This window comes from Otolemur garnettii, unplaced genomic scaffold (genome assembly GCF_000181295.1).
Source record: "Otolemur garnettii isolate 467f Iridium unplaced genomic scaffold, OtoGar3 scaffold00049, whole genome shotgun sequence".
Classification (NCBI taxonomy): domain Eukaryota; kingdom Metazoa; phylum Chordata; class Mammalia; order Primates; family Galagidae; genus Otolemur; species Otolemur garnettii.
This window is the reverse complement of record NW_003852444.1, coordinates 4,101,114-4,128,942: the sequence shown is the minus strand read 5'-3', so window position 1 is coordinate 4,128,942 and position 27,829 is coordinate 4,101,114. Positions and strand designations below refer to the sequence as shown.

Here is a 27,829-nt window from a genome sequence, read left to right as displayed (position 1 = left end):
GATCATAGGAACATATTTCTATTATGGTATAGCCAAAATCTTGTTTTCTATTAAAAGACTTTGCTTGACCTTTTACAAGTTACCAATACAAACCTTTCACTCCAGTCCAGCCTATTTATCCATGTCCTTTAAATATACCTTAATTTTCAATTGCATCTCTACATTCAATGCTCCCCTATTACATCCATCCCACCCAAATTAGCTTTCATTCTGTTTTCCACTATGCATATCCATCTCTTAAGAGTGAACACAAACTGTAACTCCTGAGTGAAGCTTTCCTACTACCAATCTAACTGAAAATGATCTTTCATTGTTCAGCTTATATACTAATTATCATTACAACAGTTTGATTCATGTGTTTTTTAAAAAAATGCTCCTATATTCACCTATTTAGAATATGAAAGTTTGATAAAGTAAAACTTTTTTTTTTTTTTGAGAAAGAGTTTCATTATGTCGCCCTCGGGAGAGTGCCATTGCATCACAGCTCACAGCAACCTCAAACTCTTGGGTTTAAGTGTTTCTCTTGCCTCAGCCTCCCAAGTAGCCGGGACTACAGATGCCCACCACAACGCCTGGCTATTTTTTGGTTATAGGAGTCATTGTTGTTTGGCGGATCCGGTTGGATTTGAACCTGCCAGCTCTGGTGTGTGTGGCTGGTGTCTTAGCCGCTGGCTACAGGCTCCAAGCCTAAAACTATTTTTAAAGGTAGTATCATATACTCTTAAAATACTTTCTTAAAACTAATGAGGAGCAAATTTCCTCTATAATGGCCACAGTGGATACGTTTTAAAGTCAATAAGTCTAAGTCATCTGTTATACCTAAAACCTCTTTAAGTTGCATTCATTGAAGGCAAAAGATGTGTCTAATTTACTTCTGTTTACCCCCAGTGCCTAGTATGGATGGTAAGTATTCAATACATGTCTGTTAAGTCAACTACAATGGGATGCATATAATTTCCCAGGCAAGGTTATTTTTCTTCATTTAATACTGGAGAGAACAGATATGTTACACTTTTAAAATCTGACACTGACCGTTAGGAAATAAGTTTTACCTTAAAATGAGAATTTAAAATCTAAATGGTATATTCAAAATTATATAATGAACACTGTCAAAAATGAAAGACTTCCGAATACAACACAACCTCCATAGCTGACCACCTCCCTGCACTGACCACCTCAAATTGACCTAATTTTCATAGACTGGACATATACCACATGTACTCAATGGAAGTTCCTTATGATGACCTCCTCCATATGTTGACCAATTTGTTACAATCCCTTGGGTGGTCAGTTTATGGAGGTTCTACTATAATTGACATTATTCACAATTTCTCATCCTCATTCTCCCCAACATCCAGATTTTAAAACTATTTTTTAATCAAAATTTTCATTTCAAATTACTATTTATCCAGAGTAACCCCTTCTCCTACAATTACTTTCTTGTAGCACACTGTTTATTTCCTTCACAGCATTTACTACAATTGAAAATTATCTTGCTGTCATGACTTTAAGCCCGGTGTTTTACATCATAGTATCACTCTTCCACTGAAAGAAAATGTGATGCCAATCATAGGTCTCACCTGCTTTAAAAGTTCTGCAGTGACATAGAAAACAGGTGGAGATAAATAGGTCTCAGTCAAGATCTTTTTCGAGATGGGGAGACAATGTCTCTATCACAAAAGGGGATAAATGATGACAGTGTTGGTGCAGTTAGGTCCTGCAAACAGCGATACCTGGGATCTAGTATACAGTAAAGGTGTTGGCTTTTGAAAAGAGATCCTTTCTCCTTATGAGATTTTTAAAAAAGACAACTAACCTAATGGCTTCCCACCATATGAAAATATGGGGGCATGTTAAAGTTAAAAGAAGAGAAGATGAAGATGTTTTCTCAATGAATAAGTGTTAATCCTTTCAACAAATTTGATGCAAAGAAGTTTAGCAAGAATAAAGTAGTACATAGAAATTTCACTGAAGGGCAGAGGAGAGAAATCTTCTGACCAGAAATGTACTAGATAATTAAACAAGATATAAATGTGATTGCTAAGCTAGTGATAGAAGCAGAATAGAAGCTGAATAGTGTAAGTTCATTATAAGCTAAGTTACAACAGCTGCAACTTGAAATAATACCACATTATACTTGTGTAATAAATTTTATCTCATTTAATAGTTCTCTTTCTCCCATATTTCTGTAACAAAGGCAGCAAACAATAGAGTAACTGCTATTCTAAACAATTCAATATAGGCTGATGCTAAAATATAATTTCCTAAGTACCAACCAGTTATAATGGAAAACACCAAAAAACCACATAACTGGTTAGGAGTAGGGAAGGAACATGAATAAATCCACTTTGCTTTGCTACAGACGATACAAAAGTCCATCCATTATTTAGTATAATTAGACTGGCTTTCACTCCTACCTTTTTAAGACATTAAGGAGAGCATTACAGACTTACAGAAGTACTAGGAAAGAACAAAGATGCTATCAACCAAATTAATATCATATTGTCTGGACAGGTTTCTCTTAGAGGAGTCTTTTTCCTTGAAGAAAAAGTGTCCACCTACAGAATCATTTATTATTATTATTATTTTTTTAGAGACAGAGTTTCACTTTATTGCCTTTGGTAGAGTGCTGTCATGTCACAGCTCACAGCAACTTCAACTCCTGGGCTTAGATGATTCTCTTGCCTCAGCCTCCCAAGTAGCTGGGACTACAGGCGCCCGCCACAACGCCCGGCTATTTTTGTGTTGCAGTTTGGCTGGGGCTGGGTTTGAACCCGCCATCCTCGGTACATGGGGCTGGCGCCCTACTCACTGAGCTGCCCAGAATCATTTATTCTTGAAGCTGCAAAATCATCTAGCAAAATTTGTTTTCTACTTCTTTTAAGCTCTTTTAAAAGATTCAGCTTTTCAACACTCTTTTATGATGCCCCTGACCAAATACTTCAAATTTGGTCTGACTAACACAAATAAAGTGAGATTCTCATCTTCATCTCCCTGTGGTAGGCACAGAAAGCTTATTAAATCAGATATAATTGTGATTATGATCTGATTCTAGTGACTCCTATTAATATACTCAATTTCAATCCTAGAATAGTTCTTCTTGAACTGCTCATATAAAACACAAGTATACAGTTGTATACTCCTCTTTTTTAGACATGGCCTATAGTTTCTGCTCATTAAAATTTTAGCTTTCACTAAAAAAAACCCAAAAAACCCTTGTTTTTAAAGATCAGCATTAGCATAAGCTACTTCTAAATATGCTTATCACAGATGAATGGCCAACAAACACATGAAAAAACTGCTCATTATCTTTAATCATCAGAGTAATGCAAATCAAAACCACTCTAAGATATCACCTAACCTCAGCAAGATGAGCCCATGTCACAAAGTCCCAAAACACCAGATGCTGGCGTGGATGCAGAGAGAAGGGAACACTTCTACACTGCTGGTGGGACTACAAACTGATACGGCCTTTTTGGAGAGAAATATGGAGAATCCTCAAAGATCTAGAAGTAGATCTTCCATTTGACCCTGCAATCCCATTATCAGAAGAACAAAAATTATTTTACCACATAGACATTTGCACTAGAATGTTTATTGTGGCTCAATTCATAATTGCCAAGTGTGGAAGCAACCTCAGTTCCCATCAACCCATGAATAGATCAACAAAATGTGGTATACGTATACCATGGAATATTATTCAGCCACTAAAAAAGATGGAGACTTTACATCTTTTACATTTACCTGGATGGAGTTGAAATACATTATTCTTAGTCAAGTATCACAAAAATGGAAAAATAAATATCCAGTGTACTCCATACTAATATGAAATCAATATATGAACAATTACATGCTCATAAGAACAATAAAACACTAATATAGTCCAATTTGGGGATGGGGAAGGGGGGTGGGGAAAGTATGGCAGAAGAAGGAAGGGCATGAGGCGAGATCTCACCTAATGTGCATTGTGAGGGTGTATAACACGCCCCCCTGGGTGAGGGGCTCTTCTATTAACTTTACCCTGGAAGTGAGAACAACGTAACCTAAAAATTGTATTCTCATGTTAATTTGAATAAAGTTTTAAACAAACAAACAATAAATAAATAAATATGCTCACCATATTCAATATAGAAATCTCCTTCTAGTTTGCTATCTTCGGGTATGGTGATCATCTTCAGGTATACCCAGCATGAACCTAGTTAACTCTTGATATTCATGGTGCATCTCTCAATCTCATCCTTACAAATTCCATGACAGCATTCATTCAAAAGATGTATCAATACTATGGCACCATCTGGCCAGTTTATCAATCTATTCTAAGTGTCTCTCATTTAAACTTGCTATTTTCTTGTATTTTTAACTATTTTATAACTGTAGAACTTGGTCTTACACTACTTACACAACTGCATTTCAGCCCCTTTTCATCTAATATCACACACACAATTCCATAAAAATTCATCAGACTTCAGGCAGCAAGCTGAATCTCTCTTCAGACACCTTAGCCATTCACAGAAAATTTAGCAGCCTACTGGATGGACAGTCATGACAGTGGTGAACAGTGTCAAATTACAGTATCTCTCCTACTTGGATGACTTCTGCTTCCTTCATAATCACAATGTGGAAAGTTAACAAGGCTGATAAGAATGACATCTCTATAGATCTGCAGTCAGTAATTATTTATCACTTTAAAAATAATTAAAGTCATCCACAGGTGGAGTTCATGCATTTTTAAGTTGTACTCCATAGTAGCCTAAATTCCTAAATTTTACTCTGATTTCTGTCACTTTTAAAAAATCGACTTTGTTAAGGTATAATTTATATCCAACATAAAAAAATGCACCTATTTTAAATATATAGTTTTAAAAGTCTCAACAAATACGTACATTTCTGTAATCACCAGCTACAATTAAGACAAAGAATACCCCCCAAATTTTCTGCATACATTTTTGCAATTAATAATACTCTTTAGGTTCAGTGATAATGATTTCTATCATTACAGATTAGTTTTGCCTTTTGCTGAAGTTCATATAAAAGAATCACATGGCTGACTTGGCACATGCAGCACAGTGGTTACAGCACCGGCCACAGGCACTGAGGTTGGCAGGTTCAAATCCGACCTGGGCCAGCTAAACAACAATGACAATTGAAACAAAAAAATAGCCGGGCCTTCTGATGGACACCTGTAGTCCCAGCTACTTGGGAGGCTGAGGCAAGGAAATTGCTTAAGGCTAAGAGTTTGAGGTTGCTATGAGCTGTGACACCACAGCACTCTACCAAGGGTGACAAGTGAGACTGTCTCAAAAAAAAAAAAAAAAGATCACATAGCTTTTTTAGCATAACAGTTCTAAAATTCACATGTCGGTTGCAAGCAGTGTTACAAGGTCTGGATACATCACAACTTATCTGTTTACCTGTTGGATATTGGGTTGTTACTGGTTTGTGGCAGTTATGAATAGGATACTATAAATAGTCACATATTCAAGTCTTTGTTGTCAACTCATGTTTTTATTTCTTTTGGTAATTAGGTAGGATTAGAACTGCTCATATGGTAAGGCTATTTCCCAAAATGGTTGTATCATTTAAAATCATTAGTAGCAATGTGTAAGAGTTCCAGTTGTTCTCTACCCTTGCCAATACTTGGTATTGTTGGTCCTGATTATAAGTATTCTACAACGAAACAGTAGTGTTGTCACATTGTAGGTTTAAGAACCTTTTCTCCAGAGACAAGGGTCTTTCCGTGTTGCCCAGACTGGACTCTAACTCCTGAAACTCAAGTGATCCATGATCCTCCTGCCTCAGCTTCCCTGCCACTGTGCCTGGCTATCATAGTTTTAATTTGCCTTTTCCTAATGTCTGATGACAGTTGAACATTTTTACATATGCTTATTTGCCATTTGTTTGTTTTCATTAATAAGGTGTTTAAATCTTCTGTCCATTTTTTTCGTTGGGTGGTATGTTTTATTATTGAGTTGTTAAGAGTTCTTTATATGGCTCAGCATCTGTAGCTCAGTGGTTAGGGGTGTAGGTCACATACACCAGGGCTGGAGGATTCAAACCCAGCCCAGGCCTGCTAAACGACAATGACAACTGCAACAACATCAACAAAATAGCTGTGCATTGTGGTGGGCACCTGTAGTCCCAGCTACTAGGGAGGCTGAGGCAAGAGTTTGAAGTTGCTGTGAGCTGTGACGCCTCAGCACTCTACTGAGGGTGACATACTGAGACTCTGTCTCAAAAAAAAAAACCTGTTCTTTCTTTGGATACAAGTCTTTTACTAGATAATGTGTTTTTTACTAGCATTTTTTCAGTCCATGGTTTGTCTCTTCAATTTTTTAACAGCAATAGTTTTGAATTTTTCTGAATTTATTATATTTTTACTTTTTTGTTTTCTTTTAGTGTTCTAAGAAATCCTTGCCATCCTTAGGCAACAAGGACTTTATCCTATGTTTCTTCTTTTTTTTTTTTTGAGACAGAGTCTCATTATGTCACCCTCAGTAGAGTGCCGTGATGTTGCAGCTCACAGCAACCTCAAACTCTTGAGCTTAAGCGATTCTTTTGCCTCAGCTTCCCAAGTAGCTGGGACTGTAGGTGCCTGCCACAGTGCCCAGCTATTTTTTGTTGTAGTTGTCATTGTTATTTAGCTGGCCCAGGGTGGGTATGAACCCGCCAGCCCTGGTGCATGTTGCCGGTGCTGTAACCACTGTGCTAAGGGTGCCAGGCCTTCTCCTATGTTTCTTGTAGACAGATTTTAGTCTTAAGTCTTTGATTCACTTCAAGTTAATTTCCATGTCTTGTGTCAGGTAAGGGTTAATAATTTAGTTTTTTTCTATATGGATATCCAGTTGTTCTAGCAACATTTATTGAAAGGATTATCCCCATAATCCTTGGTAAAACAAAATAAAACAAATGACTACAGGTATATAGGTCTATTTCTAAGCTTTCTATGCTGTTTCATTGATTTATATGTCTGTCTTTATCCTAGTGCCACACTGTCTTGACTACTGTGGCTTGACAGTAGTAACAATGACTTGTTACTCATTTTCAAAACTGTCTTCACTATAAATTTCCATCCATTACATTTTCACATAAATTTCAGGATTAGCTTGTCAGTTTTTAAGCAAAAGCCTACTGAAATTTTTGTTGGGATTACATTGAATCTAGAGATCAATTTGGGATGAATTAACATTTTAATTTTGAGTCTTTAGTATATAAAAAGATATTTCTGAGTCTTTTCTGTTTCTTAGCTGGGACATGTATTAGAGAGGGCACTAATGCCCCTCTGGAAAATGCTATCACAGCTGCTAAGTAGAACACTGGCCTGAAAAGATCAAATGAGAATGTATACAATTATGGAACATCATGGTAAGGATGAAACAGAAACAAACACCCTATTCCCTTTTCTACAAAGGCTCATTTCCAGTGGCCAGGCACAGTGGCTCACACTTGTATCCTAGCATTCTGTGAGGCTGAGCGGGGAGGGTCCCTTGAGCTCAGGAATTCAGGACCAGTTTGAGCAAGAGCAAGACCCCATCTCTACTAAAAACAGAAAAATTAGCCAAGTGTGGTGGTGCACACCTGTAGTCCCAATACCTTGAGAGGCTGAGGCAAGAGGATCACTTGAGCCCATGAATTTGAGGTTGCTGTGAGCTATGATGCCACTGCACTCCTTCCAGGGTGACAAAGTGAAGAAAAAAATAAGTTCATTTCAAACATTTTCAAGCCCAAATACATCAGATCAGAAGCATAATATTTATTTACAAGAATGAGGTAACTCAATGGGAGAAATTTTTTTACAAAAACTATTACTAAAACTATAATATAGAGAAAAAAATAACCTCAACTCTTACTTTGGATCACACAAAAACACTAATTTGAAGAGGACCAAAGACCTAAAATTAAAAGGAAAACTAACAAAACTTCTACAAGAAAACATAGAATTACTACCACCCTTTTGTACGTACAGGAGAACCTACATAGTGGATCACCTCCCTGCATTGCCCACCTCAAGTTGACCTAATTTTCATAGACTGGACATGCACCATATGTACCTAGCAGTATAACAGGCCTAGTTCCTTATGTTGACCACCTAAGTATGTTGACAGTTTGTTACAATCCCTTGAGTGGACAACTTTCAGAAGTTCTAGTGAATACAAATTTTAAAGTAATTTCCAGAATACTTTTACATCATTTAGCTTCATTACCTTCATATTTCTTTGTGAGGCAGGCAAAAGCAATGGTTTGGTTATGCAGATGGGAAAGCCAAACCTCAGAGAACTTAAGTTACATGACCACAGAGGTATAGTGGAAAGAGTAGGGGTTTTGAGCAAAAGATGTGGGTTTGAATTCACTTACTAGCCATATGACCTTGGGTACAGTCTCTAAATTTGGATTCCTTATCTATAATATGAAGACAATATTTGTTTATTAAGGTGTTGTTTTTTTTTTTGAGACAAAGTCTCATTTTGTCACCCTCAGTAGAATGCCGTCTCATCATAGCTCACAGCAATCTCAATCTCTTGGGCTCAAGCAATTCTCTTGCTTCAGCCTCCCAAGTAGCAGGAGCCTGCCACAATGCCTGGCTATTTTTAGAGATGAGGTCTCACTCTGGCTTAGACTGGTCTTGAACCTGTGAGCTCAGGCAATCCATCCGCCTCGGCCTCCTAGAATGATAAGATTATAGGCTTGAGCCATTGTGAACAGCCCTTGTTTATTAAGTTTTTTAGAAACAAGGTCTTACTTTGTCATCATGGCTAGATAAGAGTACAGTAGCATGATCACCGTAAACTTAAACTCCTGGCCTCAAGTCATCTTTCTGCTCTCAGCCTTCCAGGTACCAAAACTATAGGCTCACACAATGCCCAGCTGATTTTTTTTTTAAGAGATGGGGGTCTTGCTATGTTGTCCAGGCTGATCTGAAACTCTTAGCCTCAAGCAATTCTCTAACCTCAGCCTCCCAAAGTGCAGGGATTACAGGTGTAAGCCCACATGACTGGCCAATCCAGTTTACCTTAATGGGTTATTTCTTTCATTTATTTAACATATTTTAATGAAAGCCCACTGTAAGCTAAGAAAAACATGCTCGGTCTTAGAGATAAAGCAGAAAATCCCTACATTTAAGGTGCTTATACTTTAGTGTGGAAGAGAGAAAACCAAATATACAGTACATCATGCAGTGCTAACCCTAAGGAAAAAAAAGGCAAGGGGCAGGGAATGCTGAGTTGCAGAGGGCTGTAACTGTTTGCTAGGGAGGTCCTCTTTTCAAAGGATATTTTGAGTAAAGACTTCAAGGAAGTGAGGGAAAGAATATAGAGATATGAGATAAAAAGACCCTAGGCCAGGCGTCCTCAAACTGCAGCCCGCCTAGGACATTTATCTGGCCTGCTGGGTGTTTTTGCCACCGCTGCCTGTCCTACTTAGCAGCTGACTCGTCCTGGGGCCTGCAGTCTGGCCCTCCAATGGTCTGAGGGACAGTGAACTGGCCCCCTGTTTAAAAAGTTTGAGGACCTCTGCCTTAGGCAGAGGGACTAGCAAGGCAAGGCCTTAAGGCAGGCACATGTCTCCTATGTTTTAAGAAGCAAAAAGGCAAAGTGAGGCGGGGAATGGAGTAAATTAGAGGAAGAAGAGTAGTGGGTGAGTTGAGAGGAGTAACAGAAAAGTTGGGGAGGAGGGTAGGAACAATGGTAGTGGCCACTCTGAGAGGGGCCTATCGTAAGGACTTGGTTTCCTTTGGAGTGAACCATTAGAGGAATAGGAGTAGCGTAACCTGAGTTTTAACAGGATGATGTGGGCTGCTGTGTTGAGAATTGAAGGTGGGCTAAAGCAGGGAGACAGACAATAATCCAGGCAAAAGAAAATAGTGGCTTGAATCAGGGTGATAACAGAATAAGTGATGAGATGTTATAAGATTCTAGATATAAAAAAACAAAAAAACAAAAAAAGGATTCTCGTATACTTTAAAGATAGAGCCCAAAAGAGCTAATGCTAGATTGGCTGTGTGGTGTGACAAAGGGTATGGTGGTTCGTTCCTGTAATCCCAGCACCCTGGCAGGCTGAAGCAGGATTGCTTGAGCTCAGGAGTTCTAGCAAGAGCAAGACCCCATCTCTACTAAAATTAGACCCCATCTCTACAGAAAATTAGCGAGGCATCGTGGTGTTTTCCTGTAGTCCCAGTTATTTGGGAGGCTCAGGCAGGAGGAGCGCAAAAGTTTGAGATTGCAGTGACCTATGATGATGCCACTATATTCTAGTTGGGATGACAGAGTGAGACTCTATCTCAAAAAAGAAAAAAAATTCTGTTTACTTTGTATACATTTGCCTACTGCTATGGTTTTAGTATGGTGTCCCACCAAAACTCACGTTGAGGCTTGGTCTCCAGTGTTAACAAGGTTGAGGGTGGTGAGATCCTTAAGGCGCATGTGGGTCATGAGGAATGCCCTCCTGAGCACAGGAGTGAGTGAGCGGTATAGTACCCAAGAGCAGGCTGTTACGGAGGCTGCCCTTTTTGTTTTGCCCCTTCTGCACATGCCACTTCCTTTTCTGCTTCTCTCTCATGTTACCATGCAGGAGGAAAACCCTCAATACAAGCTAAGTAAATGCTGGTGCCATGCCCGTGGACTCGTAGGCTTTCGAACTATAAGAAGTGTTTCTTTTTACAGATAGAGTCTCACTTTGTCACCCTCTGTAGAGTGCCATGGTGTCACAGCTCACAGCAACTGCTAGCTCTTGGGCTTAGGTGATTCTCTTGCCTCAGCCTCTCAAGTAGCAGGAACACCCGCCACAACACCTGGCTATTGTTTTTGTTGAAGTTTAGCCAGGGCCAGGTTTGAACCCGCCATCCTCAGCAGGTGTCCTGAAACTATAGCCTGCCTAGGACATTTATCCGGCCTGCCAGGTGTTTTTGCCGCCACTGCCTGTCCTGCTTAGCAGTCGACTCGTCCCGGGGCCTGCAATCCAGCCCTGTAATGGTCTGAGGGACAATCAACTGGCCCCCTCTTTAAAAAGTTTGAGGACCCCTGGAATATGGGGCCAGTGCCCTACTCACTGAGCCACAAGCACCGCCCTATAAGAAGTGTTTTTCTAAATTATTCAGTCTGTTAAAAGCAAGAGAAAATGGACTAACAGACCTTTCTTTTTTCAGTTTATATGTGTAAAAATTTCATGAAAGTAAAATATAACTTGTCTTTTTTAATCAAAAGAAAGAAACAGAATGTTACAGGTAAACGTAAAGTTCTTCTCCTTGATGTCACCATCCTAACTGCTTTATGCCATGCCTGGAGACAGCCATTACTGAACTTGGTCTGTGCCTCCTAATCTTTACATAAATATATATGTGCCACTTTAAAAAACTCAAACATAAAAAGTGTTCTGTTTAAAAAAATTTAAGTGGCCTCAGGTTGTGGCTTGCTTTTCTCACTTGACATGATACTTTAAAGATCTATACTGATACATATATAATTTATTTTTTTTAATTAGTGCAGCACACATGTGCCAATATTCTATTTATCCAGTCCTCTCCTGATAGACATTATGTTTCCAACTTTTCACTATTTTAGGGCTTCCTGTGATACATCTTTTTGTGTAAACACTTCTGGGAACAAATGCTAGTGTTTTGAGGGGGTCAGAACGAGCACTTTCCTATTATTAATAGATATGTGCAAAGCACCCACGGTGTTGTTGGTTCCGTCAGGAATACCCTAGTAAGCAATTCCTCTAATTTTTATTAACATGTGATCATCAGAATGCAGGCATCTTACCGATTCCAGCAGGTGAAAAGTCGTACCTTTTGTTTTACTTTGCATTTTTTAGATTGCCATCAGCATTCTTCTTTCTATTATTGTTTTCACCCACCAGAAAATTGTGTTCACTATAATTATCTTTGGCCAATTAGAATTTTCAATCACTAATATATGTTTACCATCTTTTCAGATGTAATTTATCTTTTCATTTTCCTTTCAACTGGGTTCACTTGTGAGAATAAAGAACATGCTCTTCAATGTTTATTTTATTATTTTATTATTAGAGATAGAGTCTCACTCTGTCACCTGGAGTAGACTGCTGTGGCATCATAGCTCACTGCAACCTCAAACTCTTGGGGTTGAACAATCCTATTTTCTCAGTCTACTGAGTAGCTGGGACTATAGGCGCGTGCCACTACGCTTGGATAGTTTTTTTATTTGTAGTAGAGATGGGATCTCGCTCTTGCTCAGGCTAGTGTGGAACTCCTGAGCTCAAGCAATCTGCCTGTCTCGGCCTCCCAGAATGCTAGGATTACAGGAATGAGCCACTGTGCCTAGCCTTTTTCACTGCTTTAAAAAAGGAAACCATAAGGAAACCATATTCTCAAATTATTTTCAATCATCTTATTTTCAGATTATAACACTTCTGTGAATATACCAACAGGCCATGACTTTTTCTATGTGTCTCCCTGATTTAACATTAGCAAATTTTCTGACAAAGCTAAATTAAAAATTATACCATAAATATTACACTGAAATTCAAAGTTCTACAAAGAATCCATTTCTGAAATTTCTTTAAGTGGCAATGTTCTTAAAATACCTTGATCTGTGGGCTGAACCAGGGACTGGCAGGTGAGAAGATGATAAAATATACTTTATGAACCCTGATCCCTCAGAGTAAGTCTATAATTATCTATCATTAGAATATCTCTACTTTCTTCAGGTAAACCTAAGATTCACAGATGACTTTTCTTTTTTTTTTTTTTTTTTTTTTGAGACAGAGCCTCAAGCTGTCCCCCTGGGTAGAGTGCCGTGGCATTACAGCTCACAGCAACCTCCAACTCCTGGGCTCAAGCGAGTCTCCTGCCTCTGCCTCCCAAGTAGCTGGGACCACAGGCGCCCGCCACAACGCCCGGCTATTTTTTGGTTGCAGCCGTCATTGTTGTTTGGCGGGTCCGGGCTGGGGATTCGAACCTGCCACCTTAGGTGTACGTGGCTGGCGCCTTAGCCGGTTGAGCTATAGGCGCCGAGCCCACAGATGACCTTTCAATGAAGTACAAATAATGACAGTACCACACAGGAAAATGATACCACCCCTCATTTGCTCATATACTGTAATCCAATAAAGATGATATAGTTGAAATCTTAATGATTCAACTTTCCTAATTATTAAAGATTTGTTTTTTTTTTTTTTTTTTTTTTTTTTTTCTAGTTTTTGGCCAGGGCCGGGTTTGAACCCACCAGCTCTGGTATATGGGGCCAGTGCACTACTCCTTGAGCTACAGGCACCACCCTATTAAAGGTTTTATATTATAAATGACTGCAATCCCAGCACTTTTTACAATGAGTTAGTATGCTCTTGTTCTGTTTATACCCTGGAACTTCAGAATGAATTTTGGTGAGTAGGCAGAAAAGATCACTTTCAACAGTATATGGGAAACATTCGAGGGGAGAATATTCTAAAATGAGGGCTTTGCACAAGTGCATTATGAAGTGGCTATATCAACAATCTATGGACTTACTATCTACCTATGGACTGTATCTAGCTTGTTCCATCCGTTGTGAAATGATGGTGGTCAAGGGAGGATGAACTAGACGGAAAGAGTTAAAAGAAAGTACAGTAAGATGGTATGTTGAATGGCCAGAGAGAAGCAGTATCATCTGTGTATTTTGAGGACTATGTGTAGAGCCAGGGGACCGAAGAAAAGAGAGCTGGATGGGAGCTAAGAAGTTGTTAATGATTGTTAGTCATCCAAGCAGGCTTCTAATGGGAAAGAACTGATGAAATAATTCCCCCCAAAGCCCTCAGGATGAATGTATGGTTAGTATTCAAGATGAAAAAGCACTAGAAATAAGGAGAACAAGTAAGGTACCTAAGGAATTTCACTCACGTCATTTGATCCACGGGAACAGGCAGGGACAATAAAGGGCAAGCAAACCAAACATGAGGCTGAAATGGGTGACCAGAAGCCAAACGATAAGTTTAAATCTTATGAAATCATCAGCAATAGTTAGGACTCGAAGAAACTATTTAAGATCTTTAGGACCATCTTGTTTGTCCTAATATCTGATGCCTGCCCCTTAGAACAGATTTTGACCATTTTCTAACAACAAAAACACTGTTCAATTCAATGTAATGAAAATAGTTGTGTTTAGTCATCAATAGTGAGAAGAAAACAGGAATATCCACTTCAGCAAGAATCACTCACACAGGACAGCACCCATAGCTCAGTGGGTAGGGTGCCAGCCACAAACACCCAGGCTGGTGGGTTCGAACCCGGCCCAGGGCCAGCTAAACAATGATGACAACTGCAACAACAACAAAGAACCACTCACACAATCTGGTTATGTGTTACAATTAATTATACCTATTTATGTAACTTGGTTTGTAAAAAATTTATCCAGGTATCCTTTCTGAACTATGTTGCATAATACAGATTAATTAATATGACACTATATAGCATTTGCATGATAGTTTTTAAACAGTTTTTGTTGAAGAACCCTTAAAAGAATCCTGAGAAACTAGCTCTTTGTATATTTTATTTTGACATTTAAAAGTTTAATTACAAAAGATGTAATTTCTAGTATATAATATATTGACACATTAGTATTTTTTAAAGTTGTACATGAATGTTTCTTAGAAAGCACCCATGCTTTTTTTAATTTTTTCTTGGCTGGGGCTGGGTTTGAACCCGCCACTTACAGCATATGGGGTCGGCGCCCTACTTCTTTGAGCCACAGGCACCACCCAAGAAAGCACCTATTCTTTTTTAATGGATAAGAAAATCATCTTTTATTTCTCTGAGGAAACTGGTAGGTTTTTGGGGGGGTGGGTGGAGGGAAGTAATTTTGTACTGTGTCTGTTTCTCTGAGACACCCCCCCAAGCCCTCCCTGCCGCCCCTGCCTCTGTGCATTTTACTCTCTCTCATTTGCCTCAGAGATTTCTCCTCTGATATCTATCTGGTGATCCAGAGATCATTAGTCTTACCAGACTAAATGAGAGACTAGCAAGTTATCTGGAAGTTTTGAGCATACAAATGAGTTTCTTGATTCTTTTTTTTTTCCCCCTTTCTTTTAAGAGGCAAGGTCTCTTTTCTCATCCAGGAAAGAGTGCAGTGGTATGATCACAGCTCACTGCAACCTTCAACTCCTAGGTTCAAGCAATCCTCTTGCCTTAGCTTCCCGAGTAGCTGGGAATATAGGCACATGCCACTGTGCCTGGCCAAAGGGCTTGTTGTTTTTGAACTGTATTGTGACCTAGGTGGAATCTCTGATACTGGTTTCTTTGAGTCTTTCCTCCTGATCTGGTGAGATTCCTCAGAGAGGACTCTTCTAATCTCCTGCAGGAACAGTAAAGTTTGGCTGCCAGCACTCTGGGAACAAATGAAAAGACAGGGTTGAGAAAATCTCCATTCATCATTCACTAAGCACATAGACACCCAATCTTCCTGTTTGGTGTAAGATATCCAGGTCCTAGACATAATTTAGGGTTCCCCAGTCCAGAGAACACACTTCCAGTCTATTGCCAGGATAGTGATGGAGCACTTACCCAGTGAGTAGGAAAAGGGACTTAGAGAAATAGTAGTTTTTCAAACAAGACTTTTCACTCTGGTCCTCTAACCCCCGGAGATAGCTGACAGTGCTAATTCCTGAGGATGCTCAGGATGTGGTATAAATCAAGTTGGCTTTCATTTCTCCATTGCCAACTAATGATTTAGCCTTTATGGGTTGGCTAAGTCCACTGTCACTTCTCTATCTGCTTTATAGCTCTCAAAATGCTATTACTGTCTCCTTCCTGTTATCTCCATCCTTATACATTCATGCTTTAAAAAAAAAAAATTCATCATTATTTAGTGGAGTTCTAGGAGGCAACAAAAATCTGTTACCTTAACCTGAAACCCAAATAGCTTTTATCATAAAAGGATTTGCAGTCTGTCAGAGCCTTCAGAATCTAAAGATGCGTTTGTATATTTCACCAGTTGCATGTAATCACCTTATAAGAAGGAAGAAAAAGGGGAAAAAGGAACTGTATCTTTGTTAATTTTAAGCTGGTAATAAAAAGTATACTTTGCTAGAGGGGTTAAACTTATAATTAGTACTTTGTTAGCTACTAAAGTCTAGGATAAACCAGATAGAATGATCTACATTTGCAGCCAGGTATACTCATTACATAGTAAGAGCTATTTTAAAATGTAAACAAATTATTATGGTATAAAGTTTACACTGATAATCCAAAACTATAAAGTAATAGAAAAATATCACTTCTTCACTATTACTCAGGCTGCAGAGACATTCAATTTGACAGTGTACTCTATTGTCACTTCCTATCTTAATCAATACTGGCACTTCACTGCCCCATCACTGTTTCTAAAAACAATTTTTAATACCATTCTTTGATGCCCCTTTTTATATCAAGAGCCCATTTCTCCTTGGTTGTTATTAATATTTGAGAATGAGTCTCATTCTGTTGCCCCAAGCTAGAATGCCGTGGCATCACTGTACCTCAGAGCAACCTCAAACTTCTGGGTTCAAATGATCTTCTTACCTCAGCCTACAGAGTAGTTGGGACTATAGGCATGCACCACCATGCCTGGCTAGTTTTTCTACTGTTAGTAGCAACAGGGTCATGTTCTTGCTCAGGCTGGTCTCGAACTCCTGAGCTCAATCGATCCACCTGACTCAGCTTCCCAGAGTGCTAAGATTATACATGTGAGCCACCACGCTTGGCCTCTTCTCTTTATTCCCTTTTATTACTTCCTTGAATATTATTCCCTTCCTTGATATTTCTTAGTTTTGATATAAGAAGGATCTGGTTTCTCTCTCTTCTGGAAGGTAAACTTATCTATAACATGCAGTTGCATGTAATCATTCTTTCATTTAACAGATATGTACTGAATACTATTCTAGGGATTAGGCATAAAACAACGAACAAAATCAAACCTCTGCTCTCATACAACTTGCATTCAAATTAGAGTGACAGAAAATAAACAAGTCAGATAGAGCTGGGTGTTATAAAGAAAAACAAGGATGGGATGACAAGAGTGACAGGTTTGGGTGGAGAAATGTTAACTTACATAAGATGATCAGAGAATGCTTCTCTTAAAAGGGGACATAAGAATAGAGACGTAAGGGTATTTGTGGCATTAGTATCCCCGAAAGACAAGTATAAAGGTGCTGAAGAAGGAGTATGATTGGCCTGCTGAACAGACAGCAAAGAGACCAGTGAGGGAGGAAGAGAAATTCATCTTGTTTGTCTCTGAATGTTCACTGTTTTTCCCATGGCTTATTCTTCACAAGATTTTAATATAATCTAATAGAGTCTAACAGATTCAGATTCTAACATGTAAAAGGCTGAGATTGTTTTAAGTCCAGTGGATATGTGGGAATGTTACTGAATAAGGTCATAATTTGTTACCAAAAGCACTTTGGCTGAACATAGGCTTGTAAACATCTAAATTATAGATATAATTGCCTAGTTTTGAGAAAAAGAAGTTGGTACAGTGGGGCGATTTAAGAACTAGATCTGGTTTTGAGTCCTGCCTCTAATTTACTTGCTATAAGTGACCTTGAGTCACAGTTGTGTTAGTACATATATACCATTTTATTTTTTATTCTAATTTTATAATGTAAAAATAGTACAGTGGGTACAGGGAAAGAATTTTGGATTGGGACTCAGAAATAAATCCTCCGTTAAACACCTTTGCTGCCACTTACTAAATGTGTGCCCTTGGGCAAGTCACTTAAAAGCCTCAATTATCTATTTAAAAAAAAGTTTTTCATAAGATTATAAAGATTAGATGAGAAAATAATAATCAATGGATGTGAAAGCGACTTATATACTATCAAATATTAAGATCATACCTATTTTTAAACTACTCACAGAGCTTTCAGATTTATATTTTACCAAATTTATAATTTTCATCTAAGTGCTTTCAAACTTTACTTAGTTTTGTCCCTTTGATTTACCTATTATTTGCACTTAGGAGTTACACACAAAAAATTCATCCTTCAAATTCAATTTCCCATTTTTTTTTTTTTTTTTTTTTTGCAGTTTTTGGCCAGGGCTGGGTTTGAACCCGCACCTCCGTACCTCTGGCATATGGAGCCGATGCCCTACTCCTCTGAGCCACAGGCGCTGCCCTTTTTTTTTCTTTATTTTTGTTGCAGTTTGGCCGGGGTTGGGTTTGAACCCACCATCCTTGGTATATGGGGCCGGCGCCCTACCCACTGAGCCATAGGCACCGCCAATTTCCCATTTTAGTCTATGATAAGACTTATAAAATAACTTTTTACCTTTTAAATTACATAGCAAATTCCATAGATATGATCAACTCAACTTGAAATCCTCAAGAAGGATCAGAGTGAATATTTTCATTTAGACTTTATTTTATTTCATTTTTTTGAGACAGTGTTTCACTATGGCCCCCTTGGTAGAATGCTAGTGTCACAGCTCATAGCAACCTCAAACTCTTGGGCTTAAGCAATTCTCTTGACTCAGTCTCCCAAGTAGCTAGGATTACAGGTGCCCACCACAATGCCTGGCTATTTTTTGTTACAGTTGTCATTGTTTAGATGGCCTGGGCCAGGTTCAAACCCGCCAGTCTTGGTGTATGTGGCTGGCGCCAAAACCACTGTGCTACAGGCACCAAGCCATTTTTAAACTTTATTAACTGATCAGTTTGCAACAGAAAATATGGGCATATAGAAAAGATTATTTAAAAAAATAATAATCATTTTGTATACTTTCAACAACTGTGAATGGCTTTTATGTTTTTTCTCCTATTTTTATTTTCTGAAGCTTAATTGCTTAGCTAAATCAGAGAGTACTGAACATAATTTTGTAATCATATATTTATTGTCAAATAACTGAATACATATATATGTTTTAAAGACTATACTAGAGAAAGACATTTTTTTTCAGTATCGTATCATTAGCCATTAGTTAGTGTCTTATATTGTTAGACAATAGTTTAAAATACAATCCAAAAGAATATCAGCCAAAGCCTTAAAAAAAAAAACTCAATAGTCTGTAAAACCAATTCACAAGAGATTAACAGAATGTCACTTACTCCATGCCCTGTGCAGTCTGCCGTGCAATATCTATAAGTTTGATCATCTCAAATTTGGTCTCAATGATGTGGAGATGGTGATATAAACTGGAGCCCTCACACCACTGGGTAACAATAGCCAGTTGTGGCTTTGTGGAATAGCCCATGAAGAGTAGGATATTCACATGTCGTGTTTTCCTGTAAAAGGAAATATGACAGTAAATAGTAAATGTTGACAAACTTTAGCAATTTCTTAAAAAAAGTGAGCCAAAGCTGTCAATCTATCAATAGATGGCAGAAAACAATATTAACAACAACAAAAAGCAACAGAAGGATAAATTTAGAAGAAACTGAGAATTGTCTGGTCTAACCTCTTACCTTATTCAGAAATACCTTTTTAAATATATCTGACAGGCAACTAGAGGTTGCTTAAACACCTTGAATTACGGGAAACTTATCACTGAGAAAGTGGCTAACCCCCACCTCTGTGTTTAAGTGGTTCTAACATTAGAACATTTTCTTGCATTGAGACAGAGTAATTTTCCCACAATTTCTACCACTAGCTTCCCTGTTCTACTTTCTGGAATAATTTTGCACCCTCTTTAACATAATAGCCTTCCCTGGACTAAGTATCCTCAGTTCTACTGACTTCTTCCCCCCCCCCCCCAATAGTCCTGGAATCTTTCCCATTTAAGTAGTCCTAGCCCTAGTCCCAGGGCTTTCTAAATGTGTTCTGATAAGCTTAAAATTTTGAAGTATTCTTTCTGTAAGCAGAACTATTACTTTACATGATCAGAACATTATATTTCCATTAATTCAGTCTAGGATTAAGTCTTTTACGAGATATACCATATAGTATTACATACTACTTAAATGGTTAAAGATAAAATACATTCAGGCATACTCTGTTTCTACATGTTTATCTATTTTGAGTAAATCTGTAAAGCTAACAGTGACTATGACTAGAAAATAGGAGTGAATGAAAATAGCTCCTTTTCTAGGAAATAGTAATTTCACACCAGCTTACCTGAGTACTCCTACTTCATTTTTGAAGGCTTGTAACTGCTGAGGTGTAGGTGCTGTCACATTCAACATTTTTACTGCCACATCACCTAAAAGGTAATTGCCATTCCAAATGTCATTTCAAATGTTTATTTATTTTTAAAGCCAGGGTCTTACTCTGTCACCCAGGCTGGAATGCAGTGGCACAATCATAGCTCTCTTGAACTCCTGTGCTCAAAAGATCCCCCCGCCCTCTGCCTCCTAAGCAGCTGGGACTACATACATGTACCACCATGCTCAACTATTTTTATATTTTATATTTTTATTATTACTATTTTTTGAGACAGAGCCTCAAGCTGTTGCTCTGGGTAAAGTGCTGGGGCATCCCAGCTCACAGCAACCTCCAACTCCTGGGCTCAAGCGATTCTCCTGCCTCAGCCTCCCAAGTAGCTGGGACTATAGGCACCCACCACAACGCCTAGCTATTTTTTGGTTGTTGTCATTGTTGTTTGGCAGGCCTGGGTTGGATTAGAACCCAGTTTAGGTGTATGTGGCTGGCGCCTTAGCTGCTTGAGCTACAGGCACTGAGCCTCGACTATTTTTAAAACTTTTTTTTTTTTGAGATAGAGTCTTACTATGTCACCCTCAGTAGAGTGCCATGGCCTCTACCTATCACAGCTGACAGCAACCTCAAACTCTTGGGCTTAAGCTATTATCTTGCCTCAGCCTCTCAAGAAGCTGGGACTACAGGTGCCCACCACAACACTGGTTTTTTTTTTTGTCATCATTGTTGTTTAGCAGACACAGGCCAGGTTCTAACCCACTAGCCCCAGTGCATGTGGCTGATGCCCTAACTGCTGAGCTATGGGGGCCAACTCCTTCTTTTCACTTTTCTTTAATTTTTTTTTCTTTTTTGGAGACAGGGTTTTACTTTGTCAACCTTGGTAGAGTGCCATGGTATCATAGCTCACAGCAACCTCAAACTCTTGGGCTCAAGTGATTCTCTTGCCTCAGATTCCTGAGTAGCTGGGACTACAGGCGCCTACCACAACGCCTGGCTATTTTTAAAGATGGGGTCTTGGCTCTGGCTCAGGCTGGTCTTGAACCTATGAGCTCAGGCAATCCACCTGTCTAGGCTTCCCAGAGTGCTAGGATTATAGGTGTGAGCCACTGCACCCAGACCACTTTTCATTAATGAAAATATTTTCACACCTATGTGTTCATTCCTGTCCAATTATTTTCTCATGATAAAGTCTTAACAAATTTATAAATAGAATTATTAGCTCAATATCACCTTGCTAAATTGTCCTCAGGAAAGTTTATACCAGCATCATAATCACAACTCTAAATATGATCAATTTAAAAAAATCTAAGTCGGCTCAGCGCCTGTGGCTCAAGTGGCTAAGGCACCAGCCACATACACCTAAGGTGGCGGGTTCAAATCCAGCCCAGGCCCACCAAACAACAATGATGGCTGCAACCAAAAAAAAATAGCCAGGCGTTGTGGCAGGTGCCTGTGGTCCCAGCTACTTGGGAGGCTGAGGCAGGAGACTCGCTTGAGCCCAGGAGTTGGAGGTTGCTGTGAGCTATGATGTCACGCACTCTACCCAGGGGGACAGCTTGAGGCTCTGTCTAAAAAAAAAAAAAAAAAAGAAAAAGAAAATCTTTGTCCAAATGAGATGCAAATATGGTCTCTATTTTTTTGAAGTTGCAATTATTTGACAACTAAGTGAGGCCAAACATTTTTATATGTTTACTGGCCACTTATATTTCTTACTTTGGTAAGTATACTTTCAATATATCTACTTGTGATTTATCATACAAATAAAATTATCAGCAGAAAGATTTTTAAAAGAAAAAAATCACTTTGGGAACTCGTTAACTTGGAGGATCTTCATTTAAAAAAAATGATTGCTGTACTATATAATAGGAGTCCTAGTTGCTGTGAACCAGTTTTTTTTTTTCCTGCCTCAGCCTCCCAAGTAGCTGGGACCATAGGCGCCCACCACAACGCCCGGCTATTTTTTTTTTTTTTTTTGGTTGCAGCCGTCATTGTTGTTTGGCGGGTCCGGGCTGGGGATTCGAACCCACCACCTTAGGTGTACGTGGCTGGCGCCTTAGCCGGTTGAGCTATAGGCGCCGAGCCGTGAACCAGTTTTTATTTCCCATAATTTTTGTTAGCAATCTTTGGATTCTTGCATTTGATCCAAACAACTTAATGATGCAAACAGTAAATACTCCCCTCCCTTTTTAAAAATAAAACTTGTCAAACATATCCTATCATTATGACTGTGACAAGGTCACCACATTATATACATACCATGCCACTTCCCCTTGTAGACAGTTCCAAATGATCCAGATCCAATTCTTTGTCCCACTGTAATCTGCCCATCAGGAATCTCCCAGTCATCACTTGAATCCCGCCTACCAAGTGTTTTCTTGATAAAAATAGTAAAAAAAGTCAATTCAAACAAAAAAAGGCTCACTTTATATTTCACACTACATATGTTACACCTATGCCTGAGAGGTACTTAATTTAGGAAAAGAATAAGAGTTGAGTAGAAAAGAAAAAGATTGGAGTAATAATTAAAAGTTTGACTCTAAAATATAAAATGTCAAGATTGAAGTTGATATTAAAATGAAAATAACTGATTAAAATTATAAATCACTGGACAGCGCCTATGGCTCAAAGGAGTCTGGCGCCAGCCCCATATGCTGGAGGTGGTGGGTTCAAACCCAGCCCTGGTCAAAAACTGCAAAAAAAAAAAAAAAAAGAGAAATTATTTATAAAGTATGTATAGACTTGCTAAAATTAATAAATAAAACAATTTTTATCATTTGGAGGACTAAAGGGGGCAAAATAAGTATTGTATATGTGTGAGTGGTGTGGGCTCCAAAGCACAAAAAATCTAGCATGTGCTGAATTTCCTCATATATCTTATCTCAAAAAAAAAAATCTCTGTATACATAATTACAATAGTAGGGCAATGGACCCAACTCTCCAACAGACAGTAGTGCTAAAATTATTAGTTTTTAATATAGATACATTTTCCAGCAGAAAGTTCTTTTTGTTGTTGTTGTTGCTGCTGTTATAGTTTTTGGCTGGGGCCAGGTTTGAACCCCACCACCTCTGGTATATGGGACCAGTGCCCTATTTCTTGAGCCACAGGTGCCGCCCAGAAAGTTCATTTTTTAAGTAGGGAAGAATGTCATGTGGTACATATTTGAATTCTGGACAAGCTTTTAGAATGTATATGCGTAATCATGCTTTCTAAATACTAGCTTAGTATCTTTTTCCCTATTTCAGAAAGAGAATACTATTGTTACTCTTCTAAAACTGCTGTCTACCAAATTATATTAGAGATGAGAGCAAAATTAGTGTTGTAATAAAACATGTTAAGCAAAAAACTATCAGCTCTTAAATGTATTTGAATACGAGAATTCTGTGTCACATATGGACATAATATATCTAAAAGGTGATATTACATTTGGCTTTGACTTCTAAAAGAAAGAACTTAGAGGAAAAAGAAGGTATCATAGACTCTCACCATTCGATTTCTATCTTCTGAGGATGAAGATGACTTCCTTTCCCGCTGAGGTCCTGGAGATTTCTGTAAGGCTTTCACATTAGTGAGTGAGCCAGGTAATGAGGCAGGAGGGGTGGCAGACAAACCTGTGGTTGATCCTAAATTATTGAAAGGAAAAATGGATCCATTAAGGACAAGCAAAAATGTTAATTTATTATGGGGCAGAGGGTGGGGGGAGATTAGACTTATTTTTAAAATGCACTGCATGTTCAAATACAGACCTTTTTGAAAGAACAGACCAAAAAAGGTCCTTATTTGATTAGTACTATAAATTCTGTCAGTTTTCTGGCCAATTTAATGAACTTTAAAAGTATCTGATGATAAAGATACACTTTGTTTATTGGCAAAAGTCTAGAAGAAAAAAATCTCTCCAAACCAAAAGACAAATATAAAAAATACTCCCAAGTTTCTCTTTCTTTGATTAAAAAAAATCAAAAAGCAAAATCAATTTAAAAGCCTACATAACAAATTGTCTTTTAATTACTTTATATTATCTCAATAACCAGACAATATAACAAAAGATGGAACCTCCAAATGGAAGTATTTTGTAATAATGGCCTAATGTTGAAAATACATAGGTCTTTTGTATTAGCCACTAATGTGAAATTAAATTAATTTAGGAGTTAAATTTATATTATTTATATTTATAATATATTTACATTATATATTACTTTATATTTATAATATATTTATATTTATATAATAAATTTATATTTATTTATTTATTTTACTTTTGTTGAGACAGAGTTTCATTATGTCACCCTACACCAACCTCCAACTCTTGGGCTGAAGCGATTCTCTTCCCTCAGCCTTCCAAGTAGCTGGGACTACAGGCGCCCACCACAATACCCAGCTATTTTTGTTGTTGTTGTTGTTGCAGTTGTCACTGTTGCTTAGCTGGCCTGGGCTGCATTCAAACCCACCACCCTCGGCATACGTGGCTGGTGCCGTAACCGTTGTGCTACAGGTCTTATATTTATTTTATGTGCCGAGTCTTATATTTATTTTCTATATTTAAGAGATACTGATCAGTGTCATTGGTTTCTGGAGGCTTATTACACTGAACAAAGATTATTTGTTACTAACATAAAAAAATTAATATAAACAAAGACAAGAGGGCGGCACTGTGGCTCAGTGAGTCGGGCGCTGGCCCCATATACCTAGGAACAAAAAAATAGCCGAGTGTCATGGCGGCCACCTGTAGTTCCAGCTACTCAGGAGGCTGAGGCAAGAGAATCGCCTAAGCCCAGAGGCTGCGGTGAGCTGTGACTTCACAGCACTCTAATAAGGGCAACAAAGTGAGATTCTGTCTCTAAAAAAAAAAAAAAACAAAGACAAGCAGTGGGTTTCTTGAGTCCTTCTGAAAAATCTGTCTTTGTAAGTGAAAGCTACATAAGCACCAGCCAGCTAGTTTCCTTATTACAATTTCAAACAGTCTATGAGCCACGGGATCCTTTGGAAATGGTCTCAGTGGCAGGCTTGTGGCCTTCTGATGGCTACTTTTTCAAATGCTGATTCAGTGAAAAAACACCCTGAGTTCACCTGGTTCAGCTGGGTGGAGGGCCACGACTTATAGGTGTGAGTGAGTACAGCTGCACAGGACTGAGAAGTCAAGTAGTATTTCATATACAGAACAAAAAGACCTTAAGAAAATGATTTTTAAAAAAATGATTACTGCTGGACACAGTGGCACGCCTATAATCCTAGCACTCTGTGAGGCTGTGGTGGGTGGATTGCCTGAGCTCATAGGTTCGAGACCACCCTGAGCCAGAGCAAGACCTCATCTCTAAAAATAGCCAGGCATTGTGGCAGGCGCCTGTAGTTCCAGCTACTCGGGAGGCTGAGGCAAGAGAATCACTTGAGCCCAAGAGTTTGAGGTTGCTGTGAACTATGATGCTACAGCCCTCTACTGAGGGTGACAAAATGAGACTCTATCTCAAAATAAATAAATAAATAAATAAATAAAAAATACAAAGATGATAACTATTCTTGGAGAGGGGGAAGAGCCATTATCTCTCTTTCTTTCTCTCTCTCTCTTTTTTTTTTTTTTTATAATTTAAAGGGGTTTATTTTGAGCCAAATTTGAGGACCATGACCCAGAGCCACACCAAAGATGCCTTCAGCAAGTGGACTCCAAAGCCACTATCTTTCAAAGAACAAGAATAATGACAACATTTAAATGTAAAATCTGTGTAAAAATTTTATCATTACTATATTTTATTATCAAGTAGAATTTCTATGATCTCATTTACAGTTTTCTTAAAGAAAATGGTATCCAGAATGATACTATGTTCTCTATTAACTAGAGCATAAACCATTTTCTACCTTCTGTTGCTAATTTTCTACATTATAAAGTCTTAATTGCTTGACCAGGCTTCACAGTTCTGATCTCCTCACTGCTATGTTATATGACTTAATTTAATTATATTCCCAACTACTTACTATGGGACTTCCATCACATTCTATGGCTTTTCTAAGAATCAGCTACACTGAGAAAGAATCTAAAGCACCATTACCACATTCAGAGTAAGTAACAGACACTACTAAGAGCCAGTAAATATAACTCTTGAAAAATATTTATGGCAAGACATCTGTCCCAATTTTGACTTAAATTTTTAACAATCAGTTTAACCACCAATTAAAGTATGGCAAGATGAAATGGGAGAATGAAATTATACCATGAATGTTTCTCTCATATTAGTACATAATTAAAAGTATAAATCCTCAAATTTTATTAAGTATGTTGAAATATCCAAAACATACTATAAACTTCTTTTTTTTACTTCTCTCTACCTTTGACACAGATATACAGGGTGGCCATAAAGTTCATGTGCAATGTAAAATAGTGTGCAATTTTAAATTGTACAGAACTTTATGGTCACCTTGTATACATCTCACATTACAGGGGGAAAAAACTCCAAAGCACTACTGACATTATAAAATCTCAAAACAAAAATGTAAAAGAAGCTATATACCTAAAATACTTCATAATTGAAGTTTACATTTACATTTTTTCTTAAAAACTCCAAAAATTATTTCCAAATATTAACAATAATCAAAGTTATTACCTAAATGTGTTAAAACCAAAGGAATCTGGGTTGAAGACCCCCCCACATACCCCCATGCTTTATTCTCCCCCACACTGAGTAAATCAAGACTAACAAGTAATAAACTAACAACAAGATGGAACTCAGCTCAGAATTTCTTACTTTTAAAAATTTATGACAGACAGCATACAGAAAGCTTGTGGTAGTGAGTATGTGTGAGAAGCACATTCAGAGCATTCCAGCCAGGCCAAGCAGAAATTTAGTACTGAAAACTCTCACACTTACAAACACACACTGTGAGGGTGAGGCACAAACAGCAGCTGTAGTTTTATATTTAGTTTACTTTGGGTGAAAACAAGAAAGAAGAGCCCAACTACCTCTGAACACTGGGCCAGGCTCAAAATCAAACACTATTTCACTGGGGACAGAATGGAGGAGGGGACTGGGAGTCCGGGATTGGTATTTCCGAAGACAGCGCATCAACTGGTTCAAAGGGGCTGTTAGAAGAGAAAGAGAGGGGCAGGCAAACACAGGAAGACAGACACACAGAAGAAATGAAAGAAGTCATGGGGAATAAATAAGATGAATTGAAGCCTGCTTTACAAAATAATTCTGGACGTTTAAAAAAATCTGCTTATTTTCATAAAATCCCAATGATTTTTTAAAAAGTGACTCATAAAAAGGACAAGAAATGCCACTTGATTTTAGGTACTAAGCAGGCTGTATTTATCACTAAGTTAACTTTGTGATGCTAACATGATGGCAACATTTAAATGCTGGATGTATTGGGCAAAATTATCAAAAGCCACAGCTATTAAGACATACAAAGGTCAAACTGGCAGCAACATTAATAGGCAGGTTCATGAAATAACAAACAGAAAAAAAATTGTATAATTATGTGCAGTACTCAATACTACGTTTAGAGTATATAATGCAGGCTTATCCTTATTTTGGTTACTTTGCAGGTGTACAGACATATAGCAAAAGATGGTTCATACAATATTTACTAAAATGTAAAATATCTTTGAGTCTGGGTTTAGACATAGTGAAGATAAAAATGGTCACAGTAAAGAGACCAATTCTAAGCATGATAAGCAATACTACAGATTTCCTTATTAATAGAATTTAGTCGAGAAGGTAAGTGAAGAGGACCACCTGAAAGAAATCTTCAAGATAGCTTCAAATACCA

General features: G+C 38.2%; 1 protein-coding gene across 5 annotated transcripts in view; it reads right to left on the bottom strand.

The window, feature by feature from the left end:
- BRAF (B-Raf proto-oncogene, serine/threonine kinase) overlaps positions 1-27,829 on the bottom strand; it is a 182,094-nt gene that overhangs the window by 36,279 nt on the left and 117,986 nt on the right. For all 5 annotated transcript variants that reach the window (XM_023514190.1, XM_023514193.1, XM_023514192.1 and 2 more), the window contains exons 10-13: positions 23,555-23,691; positions 22,327-22,444; positions 20,032-20,116; positions 19,026-19,202 (exon numbers count right to left, since the gene is read on the bottom strand). In XM_023514190.1, coding sequence (XP_023369958.1) covers positions 19,026-19,202; positions 20,032-20,116; positions 22,327-22,444; positions 23,555-23,691 — 517 coding nt within the window. The remainder of the gene's footprint in view (positions 1-19,025; positions 19,203-20,031; positions 20,117-22,326; positions 22,445-23,554; positions 23,692-27,829) is intronic.